General features: G+C 37.8%; 1 protein-coding gene across 3 annotated transcripts in view; it reads right to left on the reverse strand.

Annotated features, from left to right (window-relative positions):
• The window catches only part of PTPN21 (protein tyrosine phosphatase non-receptor type 21), a 42402-nt gene continuing 28895 nt past the window's right edge, over positions 1–13507 (reverse strand). For all 3 annotated transcript variants that reach the window (XM_077180595.1, XM_054634830.2, XM_077180596.1), the window contains 6 exons: positions 11791–11928; positions 9922–10143; positions 8656–8784; positions 8107–8341; positions 7289–7449; positions 1–6469 (listed from right to left, as the gene is read on the reverse strand). In XM_077180595.1, coding sequence (XP_077036710.1) covers positions 6341–6469; positions 7289–7449; positions 8107–8341; positions 8656–8784; positions 9922–10143; positions 11791–11928 — 1014 coding nt within the window. In that variant the 3' untranslated portion in view covers positions 1–6340. The remainder of the gene's footprint in view (positions 6470–7288; positions 7450–8106; positions 8342–8655; positions 8785–9921; positions 10144–11790; positions 11929–13507) is intronic.

A 13507-nucleotide genomic window follows, 5' to 3' on the forward strand; every position in this document is an offset into this window, starting at 1 on the left:
ATTGCTTCAAATATTTATTTCCATGGCAAAAATAGACTATAATATATTCATTTCACATATATTACATTCAGTAATACAAGCTTTTCTGTCTATGAAACACAATTTATACATTGTTTTACAAACCAATTTCAGTTTTACAAGAATTAAAGCTGGTTTGATTATACATTTTTACAGTATTGGTGGCAAGACAGCAAAAAACAGACATGTTAACCACTAGCTTAGTACTAGAAAATAATACTTCATGTTTGCTACTTTTAAACAAAGTCCCATTTAAATCCTTGCATACTGGCTCAAGTGAAAACTGAAGGAAATGGAGCCAGATCCTGTGTTCCTCTGACATGAAGGACTCAACCCTACAAAACTGCTGACAGGATTTCAAACACCTGTTTGCTTTTAATGAATGAAGAGATTTCAGCAGTGTGCAGGAGTGTACATACTTGCTGATTTGCCAGGTAAAGCCTCCTAAATTTCCATCCAAGTGCCCCCGGAAAAGCCACAAAGAGGACAGAGAAGTTGGGTATTTCAAAGCAACTTAAGCAAGTATCTTTGTAAAGAGCATACACACCTTGTCTGTCAGAATTATCCAGCATTAGCAAGGTGACAGCCTGGAGGATTTTACAGGGGTTTTCACCATCAAATTTCCTACCATTCTAAAAATTAATGGCATTTGCAATGTCTTTAAAGTATATTAAAAGAAAGCCTCCTAATTTCACCTAAATATTTCCAAATGGAAAAACAGCATTTAATTCCCTTTATAGAAGTTAGGCACCTTCTGAAACTGCTCATAAAATTAATAATTTGGTAGTTTTGATTGCTGCATATCTGAACCAAAGAACATTACAGTATCTGCAGTTTTGCTCTTTGACTTGCCACAGGCTGGATCTGTTGTAAACTCTGTTCATTAGATTCTTTACATTTGATTTCTATCTTCATTCCCTAAGTAAAGCTGAAGAATACACTTCAACAAAACAAACACCCTGTAGGTTATTCTTCACCATCAAACACAGCACGATGTGGAAAATAGCAAAGAATAGAACCGAAGGCTATTTAGCAACCGTTTTTTGAAATGCTCATTGAAGTTAACAAATCCTTTTTTTTCAGCCCAGTTAGACCTTAAAGTGACATGTGATGCCAGCAGAGTGCACCAAGTCTTGCTGGTCCCAAGCAAGATCCTACTAAGATTTTTTTTTCTTTAGCTTCTCCTTTCACAGACACATTTGCAACAGCAGTTTAAGATTTTTTTCCCTTATCTTAGCACAGCGTTACACTGTTTTAATGTCACTGTGTTGCAAATGTTGCACTGCAGCAGAACTTCTAAGTACGTGGTAAATTCCACGTGTCAAGAGTCTCATTGTTAGCCCAGCCTTAACTTGGTGCAACTCACACCAACTGTAAACACCTGGCTTCATTCAAAACATAGTTAGAATTTTGAATCATCTCACCTGCATCCATTAGAAATTATCACTGCAAAATTGCAAGTATGCCTATTCCCCCTGCAATTTCTATCTGTAAAACCAGAGACTGTAGTTTGAAAAATCTGACCTTTAATAAGTAAACAGAAATTAAGCTGACAGATTGCATTCAATACATTTGGAAAGGAAGATATGTAAAAATAACAGAGCCTCTGAAAAAGTATTTGGAGTTTAAAAAAATCACATTTTAAAAAGCCAGTAAAAATAACACCTATGACTACATTCATTTACCCTACCATGAAAAACATACCATATGACTCAAACCCTGCTGGCAGCTCTACTTTGGATACAAAACATTCCAAATCCTCCTCCAAATGCCTTCTGCCACTCCTCAAATCCTCACTCTCTACGTCCAAAATTTTGTACTTGCACAAGAGAATTTCTTTTGAACTCTCATCTACTTTTCCTTTGAATGCTGTAGTTTCCTGTATGCACATTCCTGCTGCATTCTTTTGGTTAATTCTTGTAATCTGTATTTGAATTTAAAGCAGAGGTGCATATTCATGCTTCAAGGGCTCAAGCTTTCATTGGCAGTAAGCCCACGTTAATTCCTGCAGTATCATGAAGAACTGCAGGAATTTTGCATCTTGCAGGGCTGGACTCTGGCTTTCCACAACTTTGCACTATCAGAAAAACACCCAACCCTAAACACTAATGCACTGAGTTCTTAGCAACTGAAGCATTGATTCTTTCAAATTGATAGTTTGAACTATTGAAATAGAGTGATGGGTTCACTGCTTTTAAATTCTAGGGATTTAGTAATGCTATTGATATTAAAACTGGGGTTTCATTACACAGCTATGATAAACAACCCTGCAGTTTCCCAGTTTGGTCCAGAAGCCATTGAAATCTATGAGCCACTCAACTTTAACAGCTGCTCCAACACAAAACATGCAGCAGCAGCTGGAGCAGCAAGCCTCAGTCTTATTACATTTTAAGGAGCCATTCTGGAGAAAATTGCTCCAAGTGTTGCCCACTTCAAAAAGAGATACACAGGATTACAAGAGAAGCCAAATGTAAAATGTCAAGAATCTTTTCCACTTTAGTAAAAATTTATTTTACTTTTATTTGTTATTACTGTATTTGACTTTTTTCCTACATGTTGGTGATAACTTAGAGCAGCTTTTCGTCCATAGAAATACAGGAACACTGCCTTGGTCACCTTCTTTGAATTAAATGTATTTCTACATATAAACTGTAGCATCCTGCACCTTGTGTGAAAGGTTTTCCAATGAGTGAAATATAAGGCATTAAACTTTTCCTGCTCTTCCTGGGGGGCAGCAGAAAAGGGGAGCACTGCTGTGCAGGCTGCAGAGGCTGTGCAAAACTCCCCTGTGCACCTCAGAGCTCCTCCCTCAGCAAACAGGGCCAGGAGGGACTGCAGCCCAAAGCCTTCCCAGCTAAGTCAGTGACATCTTTGTAATGGACAGGGCTCTGACTTTTGCTTCTTAGAGAACAGGTTTTAGCCCAAGACTACAAAGATTCACCGGCCAAAAAAAAATTCTCTCATCAGAGCAACCAAGAAAGAAACGAAATATGCAGATGTCCTTACTACAGTTTGTATGTTCTCCTCCTGTCTCTTCATATAATTTGATCCTAGAAAGCATCTTCTATCTAGTCAACAAAAGACCATCAAATCTGTCTCTTGACAGTATATAGCACCTTTATTTGTCCCTGAGAGCTCTGACATCCCTAGAGATCAGCATCATCTTTGCCAAGAATTCTTCATACAACTTTTCTTACTAAACAAACTGTTCAAATCTTGCAAAATCATCTGATTTCATCCCCATAAAAACAGATACACATTTGGCAAAATTGGACAGGCTTTTAGAGAAATTTTAAGTCTTTGACAAATAAATCCACCTCTGACTCACACTGTGGCTGGATTTGGACAGTGGATATTGTTATAACATCCAGAACTTCATGAAGCACCCAGCACAACTACATGTAAAAATGCATCCCCTTTTCAAGGCTCAGAACAAAAGTGCTAAAATCTGAATTGTCTTTTATAAGTTAACTGAAAATCTAGACAATGGTTTAAAAAATAATTTTTTTAAGAAGGTTGTGAAGTTTAATTTCATTTGGTATCTAGAAGAGAAACTGCTCATTTTCAATGCCCACTCGGAGCCATATGCTTACAAACAAAAGCAATCCTATGGTATTCAGTAGAAAAACTCACATAAAGTCAAGTCTAATAAGGTCAAGTCTATCACTGCAAAAACAGACTGCTGATGGACAGAACTGGAAGCTGAAGGGGAGGAGGTAGCAGTGATACACTGAAAAAACCACGACTGTGACTACAAGATTTGAGCAGAACCACCTCTAAAAGTGAACACAACTTCTTTTAGCTAAACAGAAAAATAAGCTAAAAGACACACATTTCCTCACCCACCTCAGATAATCCTATAAGTACTGGATTAAATTGCTTGTTATTACTGTTCCTTTTCATGCCTCACAGCTGATGTTCTGTCTCAGAAACTGCTGCTTGAGGTTCTGCTTGTCCATCATGACATTAAAACTGAATCTATCAGGTTATGAAAATCACAGTGCAAAGTTAAGAAATGGAAATGGTACAAGCTACATTTTAGAGCCTGCCCTCCCATTCAATAACATTTCTGCAGACAGAAGTGAACTGTGGCAAAAATTAACAATGTTTTTAAAACTGAGCATGATAAAAATAGCTAAGTATGTTTGCTTCTTTTAATACTTCTGTCAACACAGATATGTCAGATTGGTATGTTTGCAAGTTGTATGTATAAAGAATCTGTCTTCAGCAACTGGTTTCCTCTGGACTTCCTGTATTATGTTTGGCAATTAACAATTCCTACGCATTTTATATAAGAACTTTTCTTTTCCCTAGTCTGAAATATTCCATCTAACTTATACTGAGAGTACAACAAATCAGACTGCTTCCAAGCAGACCTGAAAGCACCAGATCAATATTGTGTACCTAAAAGAAATATCTTTTGTATAAAATGATATATTATCTCAATGCCATTTGGACCATATGTTTAACTTCATGGAAGCAGCTTATTACAAAGGAAACTGAGGCAACATATTTATAATTCTTAATTCGTGTTCTGGGACACAGCTATTGTTTTGAAGGGGGTTAATAGTTTCCAAACCCTTGTTAGAGCTCAGAAAAATAACAATTTCAGCACTAATAAACCTTACTTTTAGTTTCATTTCATTTCACTAAGCAGGTATCAAGGGAAATGTACACTTAACCATGCCTGCAGACTGGTCTGCTATACAGTTGTTTGTTTTTTTTTTTAATTAAACCAGATATCAAAAATTATAGCTCAGTTTGGAATAGGGATTTTCAACTCAGCATCTCAAAACACTTGGAAAGGCAGCTAAAACCACGCTGTCCCCACGGACAACCACAGAGGATTATTTAGGGATATCATCATTTGACCAGTAGGTTGTACCTGCCTACTTCAGGTCCATGCACAGCCACTGACTCAGCCACTTACACAGCTGCTAAATTACCCCCATCTCCAGTGCTTCCTCTAAGAGCTCTTTTTCTGCACTTTCTCAAATGTTCTCCATTGCAACGCTGCACAGCATTAGCAAAATTTGCTCTAGCACTAACAAAATAATCTGGAGGATTCTACAGAAACTTCCAGTGCTTTACTGGCTTTCTTGGCTGGAACATTAACTTTTTTTAAGGTCATCTTTGCACTGTGTAAACCAGCAATCATAGCTGCCACACCTCCTCCATTACGCTTTCAGACAATCATTTCCACTTCACCACTCTGCACCTTCCTACTCCCATTTTGGTTCTCTCACTTCATCAACTTAAAAAGCTCTTCTTAAAATAACAGGTTAGTAATGGTATATTACCAAATGAAACAATGCATGATTATAGTCTCTATATTTAGCTACATAAATAACAGAGCAAAAAAAGTGCTTAAAACATTTGCATCCACTTTGATTTCAGCCAGTAAAATCAAACTGTCCTCTAAATATATGAATAATACTGAATATGTACTTTCTCTCATCCATTTGTTTCCAATAACCTCACAGATACTTAAAATATTTTTCCCCTGCCCATTGCAGGTAAACATACCTCCTCTCAAATGAAAGTTATCAACAGTTACCATCATCTTTCATTTGTCTGTTCTATTACATGGCACTACAGCTAACTACCAAAGGCTTCCCTAGGACTTTCTGCATGATTTTTGAAAAGTTGGTTCAAACATTGTCAGTCTTCTCCTCTGAAAATATTGTTATGTTTAAAAGTTTTCTGTTGTGGTGGTTCATTTTCTTTTAAATTTAAAAATCCTAAATATAAAAATAACTGTTCTTAAAGCAACAGCTTAAAATATTTAAGAGCTGCTAATTTTGCTAAGTAAGCCAGAGGAAACCAAATGTTAATTTTTAAAAATATAGATGTATTGTTCTAAATATAAAATTGAAAGCAGAATCAAACTGCATAAGACCTTGACATTCCCAAGGGGCAGATTTCTGACCACATCTGCAGCTACAGATTTTAGCTTTTGCACAGTCAACAATTATGTTTCAAAACATAATGTCAGTAAAATTGTACTATATACCTCTATTCCATAGGATACTTATTTTGCTCAGAGTAACACCACTCTAAAGAACGTGTGCAAGTACTGCAGACCAGTACAAGTAAAATCATTCCTTAATGTGACTGTGGGTGAAGGTGGGAAGAATTCAGACCAGCAAAGATCCTGCTGTGCAGGCACTGTTACACTGATTCGCATTTAACAGTCCCATGGCAGCCCCAAATGGTAACTCTGGGATTCATCAAATGAGGAAAACACCTGTGAGACCAGGTCTGGACAACTCCAATTTTCTTTCTGTAAACTCTTGCAGAGTCTCTTAGGAAGTGGCAGGGGTTAGATGAGTCTAGAACTTTTGAGAAACTGAATGAGAACTCCATAGACGAAAGTGTACTGCGAAAGAGTCTGAACCATCATCATCCTCTGCTGCCTCAACATATCCAGCACTCGTGGGATGTCCAGCATCTGCAAGAAGGGAACAAAATATTACAAGTGACTGGTGAGCAAGAAAACTGGCTTGCCTGTTCCCAGCAGGAGGTTCAGAGCAGTACCTTAGTGATCTAAGGACAGAGGCAGCTGTTCTGATTTCAGCTCTGACAATTCATTGCCCCTGCCTGCAGTATGGACTGCACTACACCACTGACCATCTGGGAAATATGCATAATGGTAAAGGTACCTATCTCATGGGGTATTGGTCTTCACAAATCTAATAGCTGAAAAAGTCTGTTACAGTGTTAGGAGAGGGATGCACAATGAAATAAGTTTGTTGAGTTTCAGTTGACATATTATATTATTAATGAACATTTTACAGCCATCCACTTCTGGCTGAAAGTTGATAGGACTGATTTTATTCTATTAAACTACCACATTGTCCTCTACTGATACTACAAATACACTGCACTTAGGAACAAAATAGTAACAAGTACAGAGACTGGCTACAAAGCATGTTCTTGAATATTATCAATTCTAATAAAGGCAAGGAGCAGTAGAATCAGGATGAAATCGTGAAATATTCTCAGTGGCCTAGGGCATACCTTGCTCCACTCAATGACTCAACAGCTTAGGGAGTCAAGAATCCAAATGAGCATTCCAGTGCCTGGTGTGCATGTGGGCAGCTCTAGAAGATTATTAACTTCTGTTGAATTCCCAAGAGCCATTTCAAGCACAGCAGTAAGGCCTCTCCCAAAAGCTGCTCAGATGAACAGCCATAACACATTCTAGGCAGGTTATTGCCCCTTCCAGTCCCTAACATGATTTGAAGCACAAGGAAGAAGAGGAGCTCACCTCGTTGTGTTCCAAGCAGGCGATCATGATCTCTGCCAGAATGACCACCCCAGTGCGTCCCACGCCCGCGCTGCAGTGCACCAGCAGCGGCGGATTGGGGCTCCTGGGCTCTGCCGTGCTGTTGGTGTGGCGCCGCACCGACTGGATCTCCTCCAGGTACGCTGACACGTTCAACACAACACAAATCAGTCATTTAGGAGATGAAGCCACATAAGCTATGCTATTATGCTGTATGACCCCAAGAAAGTAGAATTTATCAATGGACGTGCCACAGAAACAGGATACATCGTACAAATCACAAACCTTCCCCCCAGTTCTCACGTCAGCAATTTGAAGATGCATAAAATGAAAAAAGACTGTAACACCACAGAAGTAGAAGGCCATTGTGAGTTATATCTGCCCCATTTTTTAGCTGCATTCTTGTCACATTAGATGCAGAAGTCATACCCCAACCATAGCAATACAGATCTACAAGGATCATCATTTTGTAAGTATTGCCTTGCCTTGTTCTCCTATTCCTATTAAAGACAACTACTGCTGCAACATACTCAAATGCGTAGTATGCAGTGCAATTATGTTTTATTCTATATGGACTTCTGGTAAATTATTTGCTTTAGACAGAAGGAGTCACTTTAATAAACTGGTATATTCCTGAAAAAAATATAATTCAGTATCTCTTGCTTGTGTGAAGAAGCCTTTTACAATGGAATGCTTGGCATACTTGTCCAAAGTTACTTCATATATAGCAGCCATTTCAGAAGGTATTAATAGAACACCACAAACCACACCCAAAAACAAAGCTATTAAATACAACTTACATAAAAATCCCTTTAAATCTTCTGGACAGCCATGCTCTGGCCAGTCAGTATACTGCAAATGCCAAACCGTTCTCTCCTGTCCTGTGAGAAGATGTTTAATCTTCAAACCTGTCGTTGCGTAGCAGCCTGAGTCAGTGCGGAATCGCGTGGTAATCTTAAATCTTCCATATGTCACAGTGTTGTGTCTTGAACCAAGACGTGGCCAGTATCTGAAGCTTTTTTCTCTCCCACTTTCCTGAAAAGCAGAACACTTGCTTAGCAAGAAACCTAAGAACATTCATACAACTAATGTTCCTGTAGTAACAGCTGTATTTCTCCTCCCCTAAGCAGTACTAACGTGTTACGGCCTCTTACTGGGAAAACCAACTTTCCAGCAGAAAGAGTTTGCAAATTCATTTTTCTGCCAAAGGAATCAAGACAGAAAGGGGACACTAGAAACTTATCTTCAATCCATCTAGTTGGTGGAAAAAACCATCCCCCTCCTCTAACAGATCATAAAAAAAATAATTGTGGAATTTCTGGGAGAAACCTGACTCAATTTATACTCACTTCCTCTGCCGTCACCATAGCGATGATGGCAATCCCTTGTTCCCAGATCATCTGCCAGAAATCCTGACATGTGTTTTGCAAAGGGCCCTGCGTGGCAATGTAATCCCACTCTATGCCACCAACAGAGATCTGTAAAAAACACAGACATTAGATTAGTAATTATTGAAAACCCTCTCCCCAGTTCTAACATCAGCCATTTGAAGATGTACAAAATGAAAAAAGATTGCAATGCCACAGAAGTAGGAGCCCATTGTGAGTTATATCTGCCCTATTTTTTAGCTGCATCTTGTCACATTAGATGCAGAAGAGCCACAATTGTACATGTTCATAGCTAAATAAATGTATTTTATATCACAAGCTTCATGTCAAACTAAGAAAACAAAATTGTATTTCTCCTTTGTGAATTTAAGGTATTTTAGCAAATTCAGGTTTAGAGAAGCTTTCTGCTCTGGTGCTGTAAATATTATTACTGTACTAGTTGTTATTTCCTGAAAAAATATTATCTTGCTTGAGAAGGGTCAACATTTGTGAATGAAGCAGAGAAACTATGATGCCATGTCAGTATACAAACAGATTTATTAAAAAAAGACAGCAACACAAGTGCTGCTTTAACAATCTCAACTCTTTTAATAAAAAACAACTGTAGTTGCACTTAGAGCAGATAAATATACTGAAAAATGAACTGCCTTCAAGGTTCTTGAAGACACCCTTCAAATTCTTTTAAACAGAGCTTAAAGAGTTAAGGATGGGGAAAGAGATCAGCTGAAGGCTTTGAAAAAGCCAGTTTCCCCCTGGCTCTGGCTCTAACCATCCAAAAAAGCTTAAGCTAGGAGCAAGCCTACTGCCCATAGTGGATAGTCTGAGAGTACAGAAAAGGAAGAAACAATGCAGCTAAAAAATATCACAGTCATTGCAGAGGATCCCAGTTTGCTTTAAACCTATTTGCTCCTTAGCTCTGGGCAGAATGGACATGCCTTCTTTTAGCAGCAATCCCCAGAGAGGAAACCACAACAGAGAGAAAAGCAACAGTAGATCAAATCAACACAGAATCAAAATGCAGAAGATCCCTCCAATAATTAATCCTTTATTATTCTAGGTGATTAGGAAAACAGGTTCCTGCTTTCCCCAAAGAAACCCTGGAGAAGAAAAGAAAGAGAGAGAGATGGAGGGATTGTCACTGATCTCACCAAACCAAAAACTGATAGGCAAATGCATTTTCAGTTGCACATGAACTGGGAAATTTTTCTCCGAGAGCACTTCTCTCACCTTGATATGGGATGCGTTGATGTAACCTGTGTTGTTTTCTTTGGTTGGGACCAGCTCCACCCTGGTATCATCATAGGGAAGGACGTCCTGGAAGCGGTTCCTCTCGGCGTTCTCCGGCAGCCGGGCGATGGAGCACTCCCCATCCAGCAGCCTTTTCTTCTGGATGCGCTCGTACTCCGTGAACACCATGCCCTGCTCCAGCCGCTGCTCCAGGGCTCTGCACTGCAACACAGGACACACAGCCATGCCAGGTCACTCTCTGAGGGGAGCCTGTTTATACAGAGAACTCATGAAGTGTAAAATGGACGTATTTTCTTCTCCTCCATACTTCTGCAATGCTTTTCCAACTATTAATGTTTCCACAAGCATACCAGAATAAATTAGAGGCAACCCTAACCAGCAGGAATTTTTGTTCAAGTGAAAACTAATCAGCCTGTTATACTTCACTAGGTCACAAAGATTTATTTGGGTACTGCTGGTAAAGGAAAAATTACTTCATAGTTTCTGTAAAGACAGCCCATCTGGGGAGAAAAAAATTGGCCAACCGGACAGCTATACCATACTGCATAGTGCTTCAAATACCTTTGATCCACCTGCTCAATATAGCAGCTAGGTGACATCATTTTAAATGTCTCCTTTAATGTTATAATAAACGCAAAAATAATAATAAAAAACCTCACAAACTTAGTCTTTTGGATGGAGGAAAACTATTAGAAAAAAATCTGGATTTACACTTTAACTGCAGCAAGTTTCTAAGGCAGGAAAGCTGCCTTAGAAACTTGCTGCAGTTAAAGTATAAAGCCAGAATTTTTTTCTAATAGTATAATTCAATCTTTTATATTTAATAAACTACTCCCTCCTCCCCTTTATTCTTTCAAAACCAAGTTGTTTCTAAATCATAAGACACTTCTGGAATTTCTGCATCTCTCTGCCAACAATAAGGAGGAATAATATGCAAGATTTCAGCCAGAAAATTTCATCTATGTCACATGTCCCCAGATTCTTACAGCAACTGCTCTGTGGTATCAGGTCATAGAAGTGTCTTATATCAAGTAAGTATGCCAAATGTTACAGAGGAAGGTGTAAACTTCCCTCATATGCAATTTGCACAACAATACATCAACTGCAGAAACTCATTTATTATCTTTAGGCTAAACTCACATATTTAAACTGACAATCGCATGAAGCTGAGCATTTTTTGACTAGTTTTTACTTTTACATTTTTTTATCCTGACACAAGCTGATGGAGTCTTATGTTTCTCAAAGAATGATCCTCAAATTCTAGAAATTGATGTCCTCTCATTGATCTGACATTCTCTACTGAGTTTAAAATTTCAGCACATCAAAAAAGTTATATCTATATATTTTGGGCTCTACCTGAACAAAACAGATAAGTTCAATCTGCATAAGTTGTATTCCAGAGATGCAATTTAACTGCAAAACTACAACTCTTACTCAACTGCAAAACTTACTCTAAATACCATATGAAGTACTAATAATTGCAAATAAAATCAATCTCACACTCAGAATTTTAAATTTCACACCTTTTCACTCTGGAAAACCCAAAATTAAGAGAGAAAGCAGGATGAGTTGCACAAAAATATATCAGTAGTTACTAGTTAACTCATTTCCTATATATTCAAAGGGTAAACTATAGTTGAATCACTGTCATCTTAAAGAAAAATCTGAATTACACCCAATACTTTAGCAATGACTTGCCAACCTGGAATCTTTTTATTTTGTTTCTCTTCTCACCATTTGAGTTGCCTTAATATGAAGCATTTTACAGTCAGTAAAATCTACCATTCATAAGCATGTAATTTTGAAAAATTGCTATTGTAAATCAAGCATTAAAAAACTTCAACATACTCGTTCATCATTTGTTGCTCTCGTTGATTCTTCCTTCCCCTCATCTGGCAGAGGCATCCTAGTCAATGCCAGTCCATTTAGGGCAGCTAGCTTCAGAGGCCCCATTTTTTTTGCATCATTTTTATTCTTTTTCATACCCTGCAAAAGAAAAGCTAAAACTTGTAAATATTCTTAAATATATGATGAAGTTATAAAGCAGAAACCAGATGAGTTCAACTAAGCAAAAGATACTTCTCTGGCCCCTTCTGTGAACAGCTCTGACCTTTTTCTTTGATAAGCCCTGCAGTGAGAGATTAGGGTGGTGGGACTACATTCCTCCAAGGACACAACACAGGTCTGTCTTCATTCCAGACAGGTTAATGAAACTGCATGAGAATGACAAATATTGTTCTCTACAAAGCTCACCACTGAGGGTGTGAGGTGGCAACTGCAGATACTTAACATTCTTGAACAGACCTGGGAACATTTCCCAAACCCAAAAACACATAACAATGATTCCTTACTAGATTCTTCAGTTTGCAGGCACTTTTCTTCCCTACCATCAGGCAATGAACATATACCTTTAAGATATTTGTAAATATCTTAACAAATGTTAAGATGTCAAATGTTTTACGAAGTTTGCAACAAACTTGACATACAAAACATGAACATAGAACTGCAGACAGATTTGAGTCCTGGACTGGGCCACGAATCTAAATTACAGAATTACCATTCATTATTTGGTGAAAAATATCAAAGGGGGATTTCTATGAAGGACTCAATTCAAATTATTCTTTTAAAATGGGTAAGAGGAAACTTCATCATTCCTGCCATTGCTAAGTTTAATTGTTAACAAAAATACACAGAAAATATGAGCACATGTGCTGCTTGTATGATAATGTTTTCACAAGTTCAATGGTGGTAAGAAATAGGAAGACAAACCTAACAGGATGAGACTGCATTTAAAAGTGAAGTGAAAACAAACACAACAATAAAAGTTCATTGAAAAGCAAAATGTGCAAGCATTGGTTGGGGCCAGCTTTGTAACTAGGATATTCATCTCCATTGTGAATACAGAAAGGTAATGTTCTGTATTATGCAACAACACTTAAATGTTTCTGAAGCAGAAACTATGTTACAAACACTTGCAATGAAAAATTTCTAACATTAATTTAATTTAAAGGTAGACGGGAACATGCCATAACTACGTAACTGTCAAAAGGAAAAGCAGAGTATGATTTTGGTAGACGCATTACTGTCTGAAAATGTATATTTTGGAAAACAAATACTAAGTAACTATCTAAATGTGAACACAAGGACGATGCTATCCCTTTTTTTCCTTACAGCCACATTAGAAAACAGGAGAAAAAAAATGTAGAAAAACATACAAGCTGATGGAGGTTCATTTCATTGTGTTTAGCTCCATGTCTAACTGTCAGACAAAAACTTGTGAGAGTAGTAACTATTTCAATACATAGCTTTTGCACAGGTTAGTTTTTGCAATATCTGCTATTACCACAGCAGTACAATTTATATAGCAGCTCCCCTGCAGTCCAGTTTGTGTAGAAAACTATTTGACACTAACTCAGGTATCAATCAAATTTAAAAGGCAAAATAATAATATAAAATGGTCTTCCTCTATTAGCATCTGAAATCTTCCACAAACTGCATAAAACTGAACAAAATTTTAAAGCAAAGTGGGCACTAAGGAGTGCCAGTGAAATTGTGCATTCCACAC

This window comes from Agelaius phoeniceus, chromosome 6, assembly GCF_051311805.1.
Source record: "Agelaius phoeniceus isolate bAgePho1 chromosome 6, bAgePho1.hap1, whole genome shotgun sequence".
NCBI classification, from domain to species: domain Eukaryota; kingdom Metazoa; phylum Chordata; class Aves; order Passeriformes; family Icteridae; genus Agelaius; species Agelaius phoeniceus.